Source organism: Mobula hypostoma, chromosome 12 (assembly GCF_963921235.1).
Source record: "Mobula hypostoma chromosome 12, sMobHyp1.1, whole genome shotgun sequence".
Lineage (NCBI taxonomy): Eukaryota > Metazoa > Chordata > Chondrichthyes > Myliobatiformes > Myliobatidae > Mobula > Mobula hypostoma.
Window position 1 is genome coordinate 5,638,185 of NC_086108.1, and position 19,017 is coordinate 5,657,201.

Here is a 19,017-nt window from a genome sequence, read left to right on the forward strand (position 1 = left end):
TTGATTTATTTTCCCTCTCAACCCCATTCTCCTGCCTTTACTCCGTAACCTTGTGATGCCCTAACTATCAACAGCCTATCAACCTCCGTTTTAAATATATCCAATGACTTGGCCTCCACAGCCGCCTGCGGCAAAAAGTTCTACAGATTTGCCATCCTCAGACGAAACAAATTCCTCCTCATCTCTGTTCTAAAGGGAGATCCTTCTTTTCTGAGGTTGTGTGCTCTGGTCCTAGACTCCCCCACTCCCACTGGGTGTGGTGTTTCATAGATTCTATTGTGTTTCTCAGATTTACTGTGTATGCCTGCAAGAAAATGAATCTCAGGGTTGTATATGGTACTTGGATAATAAATCCACTTTGAATGTTGAAATATTGGAAACATCCTCCCTGTCTCGTCATCATCATTATGTGCCGTGTCGTAGGATGTGGGTGATTGTGGTCTTTCCATGACCATGACTGTTCTTGGCAAATTTCTCTACCGAAGGGGTTTGCCATTGTCTTTTTCCAGGCAGTGTCTTTACAAGACGGGTGACCCTAGTCATTATCAATGCCCTTCAGAGATTGACTTCTTGGTGTCAGTGGTCACATAACCAGGACATGTGATATGCACCACCTGCTCCCAAGGCTTCACGTGACCCTGACTGGGGGTTGGGTAGGGGGTTAAGCAGGTGCTACACCTTGCCCAGGGCTGACCTGCAGGCAGGCAGAAAGAGGGATTGCCTTACATCTCCACCACACCACCCAAACACTCTCTCTAGGCCTTTCAATATTTGGTAGGTTTCAATGTCATCCCTTCTCATTTTTCTGAACTCCAGTGAGAACAGTTAAAATATATTTGGACAGGTAAATTGTTAAAACATCCGTTTAGTGTTTTACAGGGATATGGGCCAAAAACAGACAAACAAATGGCAGTGGAGGCCAAGTCACTGGGTATATTTAAGGCAGAGATTGATAGCTTCTTGACTGGTCAGGGCATGAAGGGATACAGGGAAAAGGCAGGAGACTGGGTCTGAGAGGGAAAATGGATCAGCCATGGTGTGATAGAGTGGATATGGAGAAGATGTTTCCAATGGTGGGAGAGTCTAAGACCAGAGGTCCCAGCCATAGAACAGAAGGATGTCCATTTAGAACAAAAATGAGGAGGAATTTCTTTAGTCTTAAGGTCTTAACTATCAACTCAGTCATTTGTTGTTTTTCTTTTACACGAAGAAAATTACTTCTTCAGCAATGAAGACTCTTGGTGACATTTCTTCACATCATGCAGAGAATTATGGGCAAAGAGAAAAGGGATCCCTCCAAGAGGATCACAACCTCGTTGTAGGGTTTGGAAGCTTTTGTGCCTGAATGACCTGGACAGCCATGTTGGCTGGAGTCAGGACTTTATGCTTTGGCTCTTGGGAGGGTCACCCATGCCAAACAGGTCAAAGGGTAGAGGCCAGACTAAAAGAGGTCCACTGTACTCCAGGTTTGGGGGGTTCAGCTCAGGGCTAACAACCCTGACTGGTCAAACAAGATTGTTATGGAAACAGCAATGAAGAATCCTTCTGCATCTGAGTGTGACGGTATTCCTGAGTCTCCACCCGGGCCTTGCATGACTGACAGTGGTGAAAACTGAGGGGAAGCTACTGGCAAGATAAAAGAAGCCCTGAACACCGCCAGAGATGGAGGACCGTCATTGCTTCCCTGAACGCCAGTGGTGTAGTGGGCAGTAAGTAAGAAAAGGGAGTAGAATGTCCTGGGACTGAAAGGGTTAAAATCAATACATTTGATGGCTCTGGGCCTGCACTCAGTGGACTTCAGAAGAATGGGGGAGGGGGGATCTCCTGAAACCTATTGAATACTGAAAGGTATGATAGAATGGATATGGAGAAGATGTTTCTAACAGAGTGAGAGTCTAAGACCAGAGGGCACTGCCTCAGAATCAAAGGATGTCCCTCGAGAACAGAGATGAGGAGGAATTTCTTTAGCCAAAGGCTGGTGAATCTGTGGAATTCATCGCCACAGGTGGTTGAGGAGGCCAAGTCATTGAGTGTATTGAAAGCAGAGATTGATAGGTTCTTGATTAGTCAGGGTGCTAAAGGTGAAGGGGAGTGGGGTTGAGAAGGAAGAATAGAGGGTTATGTGGGAGGGAAGGTTGGATTGGTCTTGAAGTGGGTTGGAAGGTGGGCACAACATTATGGGCACAAAAGCTTGTATTGTAATGTTTAACATGGCGACGATGTTCCCTGCAGTGGGGGAGTCTTCGGTCAGCTTTGGTTGGTACTGAGAAATTAGGCCAAATAGCCTGTTACCCTGTTGTACACACAACAGCAACAATATCCCAATTTTAACAGCATCTACACTTCCGCTACAGTTGTAACAGAGTGAAGCCACTGCCTTTTGAGTTGTGTGGCCAACTTCCCAAGGACTATTTAGTTAAACATCAATTCCACCCCCTTTCTCCTCAGATGCTGTCTGGTCTGCAGAGCATTCCCATAATTTTCCAGAAGGCCTGAATCTAGCAAAGCCTTGTTAAACAAAAAGCTCATCTATTGTACAGTAACTCAGCATCTATAGAAACGAATAAACAGCTGACAGTTTGGGCTGAGACTAGTGAGAGGTATACTGGACTGTGAGGTTTTACATTCGAGCCACTGTGGCCAGCCAGCCGTGCGTTACCAGATGTGCAGATTGCCGTCAAAGTCCCCTGTAGCCAGGTGTCTCTGCTGCAGGCTGGAAGCTCCGAAAGTGCCACATCGGAAGGCTCTCGGCTTTTCAATCTGTGGGATAAAGAAGACTTCCTGAACTTGTAGCATTAGGAGCAAGGATCAACTTCATGCAGCAAGTGTTAGACCACAAAGTGTAGGAGCAGAATTAGGCCATTTGGCCCATCGAGTCTGCTCCACCATTCAATCATAGAACATAAGACCATAAGACACAGCAGCTGAACTAAGCCATTCAGCTCATCGAGTCTGCTCCACTATTTCATCATGGCTGATTTATTATCCCTCTCAACCCCACTCTCCTGCCTTCTCCCCGTAACCCTTGACACCCTGACTGATCAAGAACCTATCCACCTCTGTTTTAAATAAACTCTCTGACTTGGTCGCCACAGCTGTCTGTGGCAACGAATTCCACAGATTCACCACCCTCTGGCCAAAGAAGCTCCTCTTCATCTCTGTTCTAAACAAAACTCCCTCTATACTGAGGCTGGGTTCTCTGATCCTAGACTCCCCAACTACAGGAAATATCCTCTCGATGTAAAACAGCACATTACAGCCCTTGGGCTCACAATGTTATGCCGACCCTCCAACTCTCCCGAAACTAATCCAACCCTTTCCTCCCACAGAGCTCTCCATTCTTCTTTCATTCATGTTACAGGATCCAGAGACAGACAGACAGACAGACAGACAGACACACACACACACACACACACACACACACACACACACAACACACACACAGACATAGACACAAACACACACACACACACACACACACACACACACAATGCTGGGGGAACTCAGCAGGTCAGGCAGCATCTAGGGACATGAATAAACAGATGACGTTTTGAGCCGAGACCTTTCTCTTGCACGGAGAAGGAAGGGGGAAGAAGCCTGAGTAAAAAAATGGGAGGAGAGGAAGGGGGACAGCTAGAAGGCGATCAGTGAAATCAGGTGGGTGGGAAAGGTAAGGGGCTGGAGAGGATAGAATCTGATAAAAAGGAGAGTGGACCACAGGAGAAAGGGAAGGAGGAGGGGCACCAGGGGAGGTGATAGGCAGGTGAGAAGAGTTAAGAGGCCAGACTGGGGAATAGCCAGAAGAAGAAAATGATATTTATGCCATCAGGTTGGAGCATGCACTGCCCTCAATGAGGTGCTGTACATCAAATAGAAAAACTCCATTGAAAAATGACAGGAGTCAGGGTGTAGCCTCTGAACTCCTTGGGCTTACTGCAGACTCAATGGCATGACATAGTGAATAAGAAATGAAACTGAAAAATAAAAATAAACCCTGCAATTACCACATTGTTCTTTTCACAAAGGAAATATGCATTGACACGTAATAACTTAAGTTTAATAAGTTTCCTGCAGGTCAATATTATAAGATTCCAACAAGTAGATACTATAGGCAAATAGTTCGTGTAAACCATTAGTATCTAGGTTAGTGTCTAATAAACTCAAAATTAACATTCTACTTCAGCCAAATCTTATTGATAGCTTTAGATCAGCTTCTAAACAATATAACATCAACTTACAAGCAATGCATCTGCTGGGGGAAACAACAGGAAGGCTTTATATAGAAACTCCTTCCGCTCAGAACATAAATCTCTGGACTTCTGCCAGTCAGTATACTTTCTGACTTACTACTTCCTAATACAGATCTGAAACTGCTCTTAAAATAAAAGCTGTATGTGCTTATCACATAGAAAAGAAATGAATGTATTGCCCAAAGGATAGAACATAGCACATCGAACTTTGTCTGTGTTCTCAGGTGGATAAAGATCAACCCATGGTTACTATTTCAAGGAAAGCTGTAACTTGATCGGTGTGTTTGATCAATGCCAGTTAAACAGAAATATTGAGTATTTGTTTTGCAGTTCATGAGGGCAAACTGACTGCGGCGTTCCCTGTGTTAAAACAGTCCAACCTAACCCATTGAGCTCTAAGCTCACTAAACACTCAAGAAATTCTGAAGATGCTGGAAATCCAAGCAAGATACACAAAACTTTGGAGGAAATCAGCAGGTCAGGCGGCGTATTTCATTCGGAGTTTGAGGAGGTTTGGTTTGTCACCTAATACACTCACAGATTTCTACAGCTGCACCGTGAAGTGCATTTGAACTGGCTGTATCACCAGCTGGGGTGGGGGGAGCTACCGCACGGGTTCGAAGCAAGCTGCAGAGAGATGTAAACTTAGTCAGCTTCATCATGGGCACTAGCCTTCGAAATAGCCAACACATCTTCAAGGAGCGGTGCCTCAAAAAGGCAGCATCCATCATTAAGGACCTCCATCACCCAGGACATGCCCTCTTCTCATTGCTACCATCAGGGAGGAGGTACAGGAGCCTGAAGACACACACTCAATGATTCAGGAACAGCTTCTTCCCCTCTGCCTTCCAGATTTCTGAATGGACATTGAACCCATGAACACTACCTCGTCCTGACGAAGGGTCTCGGCCTGAAACATCGACTGCGCCTCTTCCTATAGATGCTGCTTGGCCTGCTGCGTTCACCAGCAACTTTGATGTGTGTTGCTTGAATTTCCAGCATCTGCAGAATTCCTGTTGTTTGCGTTTAAAAACACTACCTCACTACTTTTTTATTTCTATTATTATGTATTGCACTGTACTGCTGCTGCAAAGTTAACAAATTTCTTGACATATGCCGGTGATAAACCTGATTCTGATTCATACTGTGGCTGTGGGATTCCCAAAGACCTATGGGTCGGTGGCTAACCAGGGTATTGATGCCATGAACATTAGCTTTTTACTACAGTACATTATAAACATCAACTACATCATCTTAAATTAACATAAATTATACATAATACATTGCAATATTAACATATAAACATGGTGACATCAGTGCAAGTGGAGGGAAGCATAGTCCAAGGTAGAATTAGAGTTCTTCAGGTCAGTTCAGGATCCTGATGGTGGTTGGAAAAAGCTTTTGTTGAACCCTGAGCTGTGGGTCTTCATAAGACCATAAGACATAGGAGCAGAATTAGGTCATTTGGCCCATTGAGTCTGCTCCACCATTCAATCATGGCTGATCCTTTTATTTCCCCCTCCTCAGCCGTACTCCCCAGCCATCTCCCCATAACCTTTGATGCTGTGACCAATCAAGAAGCTATCAAGCTTTGACTTGACCTGGCCTCCACAGCTGCCTGTGGTAATAAATTCCACAAATTCACCACCCTCTGGCTAAAGAAGTTTCTCCGCATCCCTGTTTAAATTGGACACCCCTCTAACCTGTGGCTGTGTCCTCTTGTCAAGACTCCCCCCGCCGCCATAGGAAACATCCTTTCCACATCCATCTAGGCCTTTCAACATTTGAAAGGTTTCAATGAGATCCCCCTCATCCCTCTAAATTCTAGCGAGTACAGACCCAGACCTATCAAACATTCCTCATATGATAACCCTTTCATTCCTGAAATCATCCTAATGAACCTCCTCTGGACCCTCTCCAATGCCAGCACATCTTTTCTTAGGTGAGGAGCCCAAAACTGTTCATAATACTCAAGGTGAGGCCTCACCAGTGCCTTATAAAGCCTCAGCATCACATCCCTGCTCTTGTATTCTAGACCTCTTGAAATGAATGCTAACATTGCATTTGCCTTCCTCACCACCAACTCTACCTACAAGTTAACCATTAGGGTGTTCTGCACAAGGACTCCCAAATCCTTTTGTATCTCAGATTTTTGGATTTTCTCCCCATTTAGATATTAGTCTACACATTTATTTCTACTACCAAAGTGCATGACCATGCAATTTCCAACATTGTATTTCATTTGCCATTCTCTTGCCCATTCTCCTAATCTGTCTAAATCCTTCTGCATCCTACCTGCTCTAACCATGCCAGTAACTTTCCTGTAATACCATGGGCTTTTAACTTGGTAAGCAGCCTCATGTACGGCACCTTGTCAAAGGCCTTCTGAAAGTCCAAATATACAACATCCACTGCATCCCCTTTATCTATCCTACATGTAATCTCCTCAGAATTCCAACAGATTTGTCAGGCAAGATTTTCCACTAAGGAAACCGTGCTGACTTTGTTCTATCTTGTCCTGTGCCACCAAGTACTCCATCACCTCATCCTTAACAATTCACTCCAACATCTTCTCAACCACTGAGGTCAGGCTAACTGGTCTATAATTTCCTTTCTGCTGCCTTCCTCCTTTCTTAAGGAGTGGAGTAACATTTGAAAATCTCCAGTCCTCTGGCACCGTGCCAGAATTCAATGATTTTTGAAACATCATTACTAATGCCTCCACAATCTCTAACACTACATCTTTCAGAACCCTGGGGTTCAGTTCATCTGGTCCAGGTGACTTATGTACCCTTAGGTCTTTCAGCTTTTTGAGGACCTTCTCCCTTGTAATAGTAACTGCACTCACTTCTCTTCCCTCACACCCTTCAACATCTGGCACACTGCCAGTGTCTTCCCCAGTGAAGACTCATGCTAAATACTCATTTAGTTCATCAGCCATCTCCTCATTATTATTTCTCCAGCCTCATTTTCTAGTGGTCCTATATCCACTCTCATCTCTCTTTTGTTTTTTTGCATACTTGAAAAAGCTTTTACTATCCACTTTGATATTGTTTGCTGGCTTGCTTTCATATTTCACCGTTTCCCTCCTAATGATTCTTTTAGTTGCTCTCTGTAGGGTTTAAAAGCTTCACAATCCTCTATCTACCCGCTAATTTTTGCTTTGTTATATGCCCTCTCTTTTGTTTTTACATTGGCTTTAACTTCCCTTGTCAGCCATGGTTATACTATATTTCCACTTGCATATTTCTTTGTTTTTGGAATGCATCTCTCCTGCACCTTCCTCATTTCCCCCTGAAACTCACGCCATTGCTGCTCTGCTGTCATCCCTGCCAGCATCTCCTTCCAATTTACTTTGGCCAGCTCCTCTCTCATACCACTGTAATTCCTTTACTCCACTGAAATACTGTTATATCAGACTTAACTTTCTCCATCTCAGATTTCAAGTTGAACTCAATCATATTGTGATCACTGCTTCCTAAGGGTTCCTTTACCTTAAGCTCCCTAATCACCTCCAGTTCATTACATAACGCCCAATCCGGTAAAGCTGATCCCGTAGCAGGCGCAACGACAAACTAAAAAGCCATCTCGTAGGTATTCAACAAACTCACTCTCTTCAGATCCATTTCCAACCTGATTTTCACAATCAAACTGCATGTTGAAATCTCCCATGACTATCATAACATTGCACTTTTGACAAGCCTTTTCTATTTCCCATTATAATGTGTAGTCCACATCCCAGCTACTGCTGGGATGCCTGTATATAACTGCCATCAGGGTCCTTTTACCCTTTGCAGTTCCTTAACTCAACCCACAAGGATTCAACATCTTCTGATCCTATGTCACATCTTTCTACTGATTTGACACCCCCTCTGCCTACCTTCCTATCACTCCAATATAACGTGTAACCTTGGACATTCAGCTCCCAACTACACCCATCCTTCAGTCATGATTCAGTGATGGCCACAACATCATACCTGGCAATCTGTAATAGTGCAACAAGATCATCCACCTTATTTCTTATACTCCATGCATTGAGATATAACACTGAGTACTTCATTTGCTACCCTTTTTGATTCTGCATTCCTAATGCACTGATACTCACCCTGCTGGCTGTAATTACGTCCTATCATCTGCCTGCCCTTCCTGACAGTCTGACTGCACACTATCTTTGCATTTTTACCATCCATCCTATACTGAGTCCCTTCACTCTGGTTCCCACCCCTCTGCCAAATTATTTCAAACCCTCCCCAACAACTCTAACAGACCTGCCCGTAACAATATTGGTTCCCTTCGGGTTCAGGTGAAACCCGTCACTTTTGTACAGGTCATACCTCCCCCTGAAGAGATCCCAATGATCCAAGAACTTGAAGCCCTCCCTGCACTAGCTTCTCAGCCACACATTCATTTGCCAGATCATCCTGTTTCTACCCTCACTGGCACATGGCACAGGCAGCAATCCAGAAATTACTACACTGGAAATCCTACTTCTCAGCTTTCTACCTAGCTCTCTAAAGTATCTTTCCCGGACCTCTTTGCTTTTCCTTCCTATGTCATTGGTACCAATATGTACCAAGACATCTGGCTGCTCTCCCTCCCTCTTTAAAATGTTGTGGACGAGATCTGAGATGTCCCTGACCCTGGCACCTGGGAGGCAACATACCATCCGGGTGTCCCGTTCACATCCACAGAACCTCCTGTCTGTTCCCTTGACTATTGAGTCCCCTATCACTACCACTCCCCTCTTCTCCCTCTTTCCCTACTGCACCACGGACCCATGCTCAGTGCCAGTAACCCAGTCGCCATGGCATTCTCCTGGGAGGTCAACCCCCACAACAGAACACGGGGTTCAGGTTAGATCCTGAGAAATATGGACACACAGGAACCTGTAACCTTTATCAGATCTCCCCTCAGCTTCCAACAGTCTTTCATTGATTCTGTTATGGTTATTAGTCTATGGATTTATCGAGTATGCCCACAAAAAAATGAATGTCAGGGTTGTGTACGGTGACATATATGAACTTTGATAATAAATTCACTTTGAACACTTCAGACAAAACAACCCGTCTGTCAAACCTTTCCTTCTTGCTTAGACCCTCTGCAAAGGAAAAAGTTAAATGTGATTCCTATTTGGTATGCGCTAAAGTGGAAGTCTGTCAGACAAGATGGTGCAGGTTCCTGTACCCGCTGCCTGATGGCAGCAAAGAGAAGTGGCACGTCCCGGGCACTGAGGGTGCCTGATGGTGATGATGAATATATTCTGCAATTATCATGGAGTCACAGAGCACTACAACACAGAAACAGGCCCTTCGGCCCATCTAGTCTATGCCATTCTGTCTAGCCCCATCAACTTGCACTGGGACCATAGCCCTCCATACCCCTTCCATCACGTACTTATCCAACCTTCTCTTAAACCAGGGGTTGCCAGTCTGGGGTCCACGGAGCCCTCAGTCAATGGTAGGGATCCATAGCATAAAAGGTTGGGAACCCCTGCCTTAAATGTTGAAACCAAACCACATCCAACATTTCTCTAGGCACTCGTTCCACATTCTCACCATCCTCTGAGTGAAGGAATTCCCCTTCAGGTTCCCCTTAAGCACTTCACCTTTCACCCTTAACCCATGACCTCTAGTTCCAGTCTCATCCAGCCTCAGTGGAAAAAGCCTGCTTGCATTTACCCTATCGATACCCCTCGATATTTTGTATACCTCTATCAAATCTCCCCTTATTCTCCTTCGCTCCAAGGAATAAAGTCCTAACCTATTTGACCTTTCTCTGTAAGTCAGATCAGATTCAGAATCAGGTTTAATGTCACCAGCATGTGTCGTGAAATTTGTTGTTTTTCAGCACCAGTACAGTGCAATGCATAGTACTAAAAAAAACTATAAATTGCAATCAGAAATATATGTTTAAAAATTAAATTAAATTAATAGTGCAAAAAGGGAGCAAAGAACATTATTTCTTTATTGAGATACAGCATGGAATAAGACCTTTTGGCCCTTCAAGCCACCCCCAACTTAACCCTAGCCCAATCATAAAGCAATAAGACAAAGGAGCAGAAGCCGGCCATTCGGCCCATCGAGTCTGCTCTGCCATTTTATCATGAGCTGATCCATTCTCCCATTTAGTCCCATTCACCCGCCTTCTCACCATAACCTTTGATGCCCTGGCTACTCAGATACCTATCAATCTCTGCCTTAAATACACCCAATGACTTGGCCTCCACTGCTGCCCGTGGCAACAAATTCCATAGATTCACCACCCTCCGACTAAAAAAATTTCTTCGCATTTCTGTTCTGAATGGGCACCCTTCAATCCCTAAGTCATGCCCTCTCCTACTAGACTCCCCCATCATGGGAAACAACTTTGCCACATCCACTCTGTCCATGCCTTTCAACATTCGAAATGTTTCTGTGAGGTCTCCCCTCATTCTTCTAAACTCCAAGGAATACAGTCCAAGAGCAGACAAATGTTCCTCATATGTTAACCCTCTCATTCCCGGAATCATTCTAGTGAATCTTCTCTGTACCCTCTCCAACGTCAGCACATCCTTTCTTAAATAAGGAGACCAAAACTGCCTACAGTACTCCAAGTGAGGTCTCACCAGCACCTTATAGAGCCTCAACATCACATCCCTGCTCCTATACTCTATTCCTCTAGAAATGAGTGCCAACATTGCATTTGCCTTCTTCACTACCGACTCAACCTGGAGGTTAACCTTAAGGGTATCCTGTACGAGGACTCTCAAATCCCGTTGCATCTCAGAACTTTGAATTCTTTCGCCATTTAAATAATAGTCTGCCCGTTTATTTCTTCTGCCAAAATGCATAACCATACACTTTCCAACATTGTACTTCATTTGCCGCTTCTCTGCCCATTCATCCAATCTATCCAAGTCTCTCTGCAGACTCTCTGTTTCCTCAGCACTACTGGCCCCTCCACGTACCTTCGTATCGTCAAACTTAGCCACAAAGCCATCTATTCCATAATCCAAATCGTTGATGTACAATGTAAAAAGAAGCGGCCGCAACACTGATCCCTGCGGAACACCACTGGTAACTGGCAGCCAACCAGAATAGGATCGCTTTATTCCCACTCTCTGTTTCCTGACAATCAGCCAACGCTCTATCCACGTATGTAACTTTCCCGTAATTCCATGGGCTCTTATCTTGTTAAGTAGCCTCCTGTGTGGCACAGGACAATCACAGGACAACTTACAATGCCCAACTAACCAACCAACTGGTACGTCTTTGGACTGTGGGAGGAAACCAGAGCACCTGGTGGAAACCCACGCGGTCATGGGGAGAATGGACAAATTCCTTACAGGCAGCGGCAGGAATTGAAACTGGGTTGAGGATACTGTAAAGTGTTGTGCTAACCACTACACCACCGTGCCACCCCAAATACTGAGAAAGAGCCCAATGGGCCCAATGTCCATTCAGAAATCTGACGGCAGAGGGGAAGAAGCTGTTCCTGAATTGTTGATTTTGTGTTTTCAGGCTCCTGTACCTCCTTCCTGATGGTAGCAATGAGAAGAGGGCATGGCCTGAGTGATGGGGGTCTTTTAGATGGACACCACCATTTTGAGACTTTGCCTTTTGAAGGTGTATTGCATGTTGCCCACGATGGAGCTGGCTGAGTTTACAACCCTCTGCGGCTTTTTCCGAGCCCACGCAGTGGCTCCTCCGTGCCAGACAGGGATGCAACCGGTTCGAACGCTCTCCACGGCACATCTGTAGAAACTTGTGAGAAATCAAGTCCTGGAAACATCCTTGTGAATTTTCTCCATTTCCTTTGTACTACTTCGATGTACTGTTAATGCTTGGCATGAACTGTCTCTCTCTCTCTGACATCATGAAATAGATACCTATACAAAATTTGGTGCACAGCCCCTGTCCTGAGAGGAAGGGCACTGTCCCGGCTCCTGAACACATCCCTGCCTTTGGACACCATAGTAGCTCAGCAGCTGGCGAGACACTATGACAGCTCAGAAAACTGGAGAGTGGAGTTTAATGGTTGGGGTCCATGGCATAAAAAAGGCATAACCCCTGCCCTGTAAGGAGTTCCTGTATGTCATAGGAACATAGAAAACCTACAGCACAATACAGGCCCTTCGGCCCACAATGTTGTGCCAAACATGTACTTACTTTAGAAATTACCTAAGGTTACCCATAGCCCTCAATTTTTCTGAGCCCCATGTACCTATCCAGGAGTCTCTTAAAAGACCCTATCGTATCCGCCTCCACCACTGTCACCAGCAGCCCATTCCACGCACTCACCACTCTCTGCATAAAAAACTTACCCCTGACATCTCCTCTGTACCTACTTCTAAACACCTTAAAACTGTGCCCTCTCGTGCTAGCCATTTCAGCCCTGTGGAAAAAGCCTCTGACTATCCACACGATCAATGTCTCTCATCTTCTTATGTCCTCCACATGCAACGCATGGGTTTTCCCAGGTGCTCCGGTTTCCTTCCACAGTCCAAAGACGTACTGCATAGGCTAACTGGTCATTGTAATTTGTCCTGTGATTAGGCTGGGGTTAAATCGGGGTTGTCAGGGGTTGCTGTGGCAACACTACTTGAAGGGCTGGGAGCAGACTCTGCACTGTAAATAATCTCTCCTAAACACCCGCCAACATGTCCTGGAGCTCCATCATGGGCACTAACTTCCGTGGTATCCAGGACATCTTCAAGGAGCGATGCCTCAGAAAGACAGCATCCATCAATACGGACCCCCATCACAAGACATGTCCTCTTCTCATTGTTACCATCAGGGAGGAGATACAGGAGCCTGAAGACACACACTCAGCGATTCAGGAACAGCTTCTTCCCCTCTGCCATCCGATTTCTGAATGGACATTGAACCCATGAACACTACCTCACTATTTTTTTATTCCTATTTTTGCACTACTTATTTAATTTAACCATTTAATACATATACATACTTACTGTAATTCACAATTTTTTCTGCAAAGGCAACAAATTTCATGACTTCTGTCGGTAATATTGAACCTGATTCTGAGTTGAGAGGAGACATCTGGATTTTGTGACAGGTACAAGTCTAGTCACTATTGAAGTTCAAGTTTATTGTCATCTGACTGCACGCACATACAACCGAATGAAACAACATTCCTCTGGACCTACATCTCACACACAGCACATAAAACAAAATATCACCATAAATAAATTAATAAAATATCATTCAAAATGCATGTAGTGTGCAGCACAGGTAAACAGTAAGCAGCTCATTGTCCTAGTGACGAGACCTCGGTGGTGGCAGGGTATTCATTTATCTCACAGCCTGAAGGAAGAAACCAGCGAAGATTCTCCCAATCCTCGGTGCTAAGCACAGGCAAATGTTGCCCAAAGTGCCGAGCACCACACCCAAAGTGATTGCGTTCCTGGTGACGAATTAAAAAGAACACTCACTGCTGGAGGAACTTGACGGTTCGGGGGCACCTGCAGAGAGAAATGGACAACTGGCGTCTCAGGTCAAGACCCTTCATTAGGACCAGTCTCTCCTCCCAGAGATGCTGCTTGGATCCTCCAGCAGATTGTCTGCTGCCCCAGATCTCACCGTGTGCACACACAACATCTGTCTCCAATGTTCCAGTGAATTGACATCTTTTTAATGATTTTTTAAAAAATTTAGCGATACAGGGTGGACGAGCTGCACCACCCTCAGAAACTCACCTATTAAAGCCTCACCTAATCTCAGGACAATTTACAATGACAAAATAACCAACTGATCAGTAGGTCTTTGGACTGCAGGAGGAAACCAGAGCACCCAGAGGAAACACACACGCTTTATAGGGAGGACGTACTAACTCTTTTCAAATCTTATTATTATTATTATTCAAAATTAACAAGAGTACATCAAAGTAAGCAACACTTCCAATGTCTCCAGAAAAAAAAATTATTTTAAAGATTGAAAACATTTTGGTGACAAAAAAATAAGAGGGAAAAAACCCTACTAAGCAAGAAAAAATGAGAAAACAAGGAACAGAATTAGGCCATTTGGCCCATCGAGTCTGCTCTGGTATTTCATCACGGCCGATCCATTTTCCCTCTCAGCCTCAGTCTCCTGTCTTCTCCCCGTATCCCTTCATGCCCCGACTAATCAAGACTCTGTCGACATCTGTTTACAGTCTGTAATTGCTGACAGACAGCAGCAGGAATTGAACTCTGAACTTTAGAACCCCCCCTCCCCCCGCTGTAATAACACCATGCTAACCACAACACTGCTCCTGGCACCCACCCAACCTGCCTTCTTGTTTGCTGAACTGAATCTCCCCAGACGCCCAGCCTGTACAAAACACACACACACACACACACACACACACACACACTCACTCACACTCACACCAACACACATACATAGACACACACCTACACATTGATGCACACTCACACACACTAATACACGCTCACACAGACACCCACCGCACACACACACACCGATACACCCCCCCACAGACACACACAGACAGACGCACATACACACAAACATACACACACACACACTCACACACACTCACACTCACACACACACCCCCAAACACACACCGATACACACTCACACAGTCACCCCCCTGCACAAACACACACCGATACACACTCACACAGACACCCCCTGCAGACGCACACCCACACAGACAAACACACATACAGACACACACACACAGTCACCCCCCCCACCCGCACACACACACAAAATTGAAACTGGCATAAATTGATGTCAATTTCACCTGACGTCACGCACCAAACCCACAGGGCATCCGTTTGCTCTCCACAGACCCTGCCCGACATAATGTGTCTTTTTCTTTGATTGCAGTTTTCAATTATAGCGGTAGTCGAAATCTCTCGCCCGAGCCCGCTACAATGTTGTGACACTCCGCCAAAGGGAATGATACCAGAGTGTCCATTGTTCAAGACAGCTTGGCCACATTGTAATCGTTATTTTCCCGAACAACCGCAACAATGAATCCTCACAGTTATACTGTATGTGTAACATTGCTTCGTCCCGGGACTCTCCCTGTCAACATAACTGAAGGAAGAAAACGGAATAAAAATGAAACAATAGATTTACCGTGTGCACGTCCCGGATCTCCCCGCTCGCTGTCCCGTACACCCCGATTACCCCGTTGCCTGGTGTCCCGGAGCCGGAGCCTGTCCCCAGGCAAACGAACCGGTTGCTACACGGGATCCAGAGGCACCCGAACGGGAGGAGAGGCAGTTTGCGATGGGACACCGACACCAAGCGAGGTTTGCGCCTGTTTGACATCCTGCGGGGACCCTAACCGGAGTGGAAGACGAGGGAGGTGAAAAATCACTGAGTGATCCTTTTTTTGAGGGAGAAAAAAGATTTAATTCCAATAACGCAGAACACGTTTTGAGCACAACTGATTGAGATTGTCTACGTGCGATTCTATTTAAAGATTTTCGATTCCTCTGCCTCGCTCCAAACTAACGACAGACAAAAAATATATATAACTTAAAACATTGCGATGAAGTGCGGATCCCCGATCTGACGTGGGAAGGGTTTAGCAGGGCCGATCCCAGGCCGTGGCTCCGACACCCAGAACTGAAGCAGAAAGTGAAAGTTTGAGGGAGGTGGAGTCAGCCCCCGGGCTTCCGCCCCGCTGTCCCGGGACACTGACCCCGCCTGGCCGACCGGGGAACAGTCCGCACTCGGGCCATTCTCCCTATGGCTCCGGCAGCAGCCCGCCCCCGGGGGTCGCCCGAAAGACCCTTTGCTGCTCCATGGAAGCGCGGGGCTCGGGTTACGTAGCCGATGAGCTAATTGAATGGCGCACAGCAAGCTCCCAGCGGAGGGGGATGGGCTTGCTCTCAGCCCTGCCCTGCATGTTAGTTGTGCGTGTGTGTGTTTTGTGTTTTATATGTGTGTGTGTTTCAGTGAGTGTGAATCTGTTTTTTTTTGTGTTTCTCTGTGTGTGTTTTGTTTCAGTGTGTTAGTTTGTGTTATTTATGTTTCTGTGTGTGTGTGTGTGTTTGTGTTTCAGTGAGTGTGAATCTGTTTTTTTTGTGTTTCTCTGTGTGTGTTTTGTTTCAGTGTGTGTGTGTGTGTGTGTGGTGTGTGTGTGTCTATGTCTGTTTTTCTGTTTCAGTGTGTTTGTGGCTTCTATCTGCCACACACTCATCCCCCGGATCCCCTTCCCCTTTGATCCCATCTGCCCACCATCCCTCTCCGTTCCCCCCCCTTTCCTCTTGATCTACCCACCCCTGCCCAAATCACCGTCCCATTCCCCTCCTTCATCTGCCCATCATGTGTCCCACGGGGCCCTCTCCTGCCTCGTCTGTCCTCCCCAGCACCTTCCTCTCCGAACAGATTCCACCATCTGTAGCCCCCTCTCATCATTCCCACTCCCTCCTCCTCCACCTGCCTATCACTCCCCTCCATCACCTGCTAGCTCTCACTCGACCCATTCCCTTCAGGCATTGACACTAGCTCTTTCTCCTCTATCTTTCAGGCCAGATGAGGGTCTTGATCAAGATATCAACTGACCATTTTCCTCAGAAAGGCGTTGCCACCAAACCTACTGAGCTCCTCCGGAATCTTACTTGTTGCCCACTCCCCACCTCCCTTATCCAGTGCCGCTCCACACCCAATCAGATTCCAACGTCTGCAGCCCTTTGTTGCCTCCACCAATCATCTCCCAGCCCCTGTTGCTATTACTACTCCCAACTGCCAATCAAACCCTCCACAGCTGGATCCACCAATCACCTGCCAGCTACTGCCTTAACCCTCCCCTCCTCCCCTATATGTTGATCATCTCCCCTTGGCGCTCTGTTGATTTATGGAGAGGCAGCTCATTCAGCTTTATATAGATTGGGATGCCCTACGGGCCAGGGCACATAGGATCTGTAATGGAAGCATTCTGGACCACACTGAGAGATGTATTGGGGCTTGAGCTAGATGAGATGCCTCTTGAGCTGCAGAGAGAAAAATTGTGCCTTGCATACTGGATTTCACTGTATGGTGTGGGCTTGTCCCATTTGATGAATTCTGCTTTAATGGGGTTGTTGGGATTATACTAGCAGAGTTGATAAATGTTTTGGATGGATAATTAGGGAAAATGTGCAATCGTATGGTCTTGGGGATTTGCAGATTAGCCAAACAGTGGCCTGGCCAGAAGTTGTACCTGATGTGGGAATAAGATTTGCTGTCTCTGGGGGGATAGATAGGGTTTTGTGGATGGCGAGAGGGGGTGGTCATCTGTAGAGGTATTTTTCTTTTTGGCTTATCTTTACAGATGGTTCCAAAGACCCAGTTAGTTACTGGGTGAACTCTTGGGATATTTATCCCTTGGTTTAATGTTGAGGTGGGGAGAAGGCTGACGGATGGGTTGTCCGTACAGCAGAATTTATGGCCACTATTGTTAGTCTGCAATAGGTTGAACAAGTTAAGCCAAACAGGGCAGTGATCTGCTCAGACTCTGCCCCGGTACTGCAGAGTTTGGAACTGAAGCATTCAAGGAGACCTCGTCTGTTGACGGAAGGGTATTATAATCTATATGTTCTAGAGAGTGCGGGAATAGTAGTAAAGTTTTGTTGGGCACCTGTACATGTGGGTGTATCAGTAATGAAAGGGATTATGCTATAGCAAAACAGACTAGGTCTGAGGTAGGTATTATAGTCAATATGTGATGAAGCCAAATCTTGTATTAGATTGGCTGGGATTGGAAAATGGCTGTATTAGTGGGATAGGAGTGGGACAGGGAGGAGGTTTTACAATCTGTTTCCATCAGTCCCGGTGAGTTACCTTTTGGGAAGGAATGGAGGGAAGATGTATGGTTGGTAAGACTGAGGTTAGGATATATGAGTTTGCACTCCACTTTGGCACTTGTTGGTAAGCACGGGAATGAGTGGTATGGTTTTTGTAAGGTCCCAGAGACAGTGGAACTTGTGATCAAGGTGGGTCACGGATACTCACTGGAAGGTGGGAAGCTGTCCAGCCAATTGTTGGGTAGATCTGGGCACCTAGTTTGTAGGATCTTCTGGTACCTGAGGCAGGGATGGTTAAGTTGTGTAGGGCCCTGGTGAACTTTTTAATTAAAACAGGTTTGGGAGGCTAGATCTGATCCCTGAAGTGGCTCCTGTCATTCTCCATTACAGTAGGTGGCAGTAATGCACCTTCCTGATAGGTGCAAGTCACCATTAGCACAAAAGAACAACAAGACACTCAGTCCTGATGGCCAGTGTTCCCTCTAATTAGTTTTACAGATGTGTGGACCAACCATTGATCTCAGCAGGAAATTTTTACATGGCCAGAAAACTGCATGACACTTTAAAATATGCATACTGTGAATATTTAGAATGAAAATTGAAAAATCACATTCTTTTGAATTTATTTATTGATTGCAGGATATAATGAAATACAGTACAACAAAGAAAATCTTACACGTTTCGTAAACATTTTCTTGTCTGTTTTTATTCAAGCTGCATGGTAACAAAGGCTATGTGCACGGGGGCATTTTAGTTATAACATGGCCATGTGCCATGCAGTTTAGAGGGAACAGTGTTGATGAATGAGAATCGGGTTTAATATCACTGACAAGTGCTCAGTGGCTACTTTATTAGGTACACATTTCACCCACCTGTTAAGGCAAATATCCAGTCAGCCAATCATGTGGCAGCAACTCAATGCAATAAAGCATGCAGACATGGTCACAAGGTTCAGTTGTTGTTCAGACATAAGATCAGAATGGGGAAAAATGTGATCTAAGTGACTTTGACTGTGGAATG

The 19,017-nt window shown here is 45.6% G+C and overlaps 1 protein-coding gene across 2 annotated transcripts in view; it reads right to left on the reverse strand.

Annotated features, from left to right (window-relative positions):
* Window positions 1-16,055, reverse strand: part of LOC134354583 (dynein axonemal assembly factor 10-like) — a 45,376-nt gene extending 29,321 nt beyond the window's left edge. For both annotated transcript variants that reach the window (XM_063063546.1, XM_063063545.1), the window contains exons 1-2: window positions 15,341-16,055; window positions 2,660-2,760 (exon numbers count right to left, since the gene is read on the reverse strand). In XM_063063546.1, coding sequence (XP_062919616.1) covers window positions 2,660-2,760; window positions 15,341-15,535 — 296 coding nt within the window. In that variant the 5' untranslated portion in view covers window positions 15,536-16,055. The remainder of the gene's footprint in view (window positions 1-2,659; window positions 2,761-15,340) is intronic.
* Between the last annotated feature and the right edge of the window lie 2,962 nt (window positions 16,056-19,017).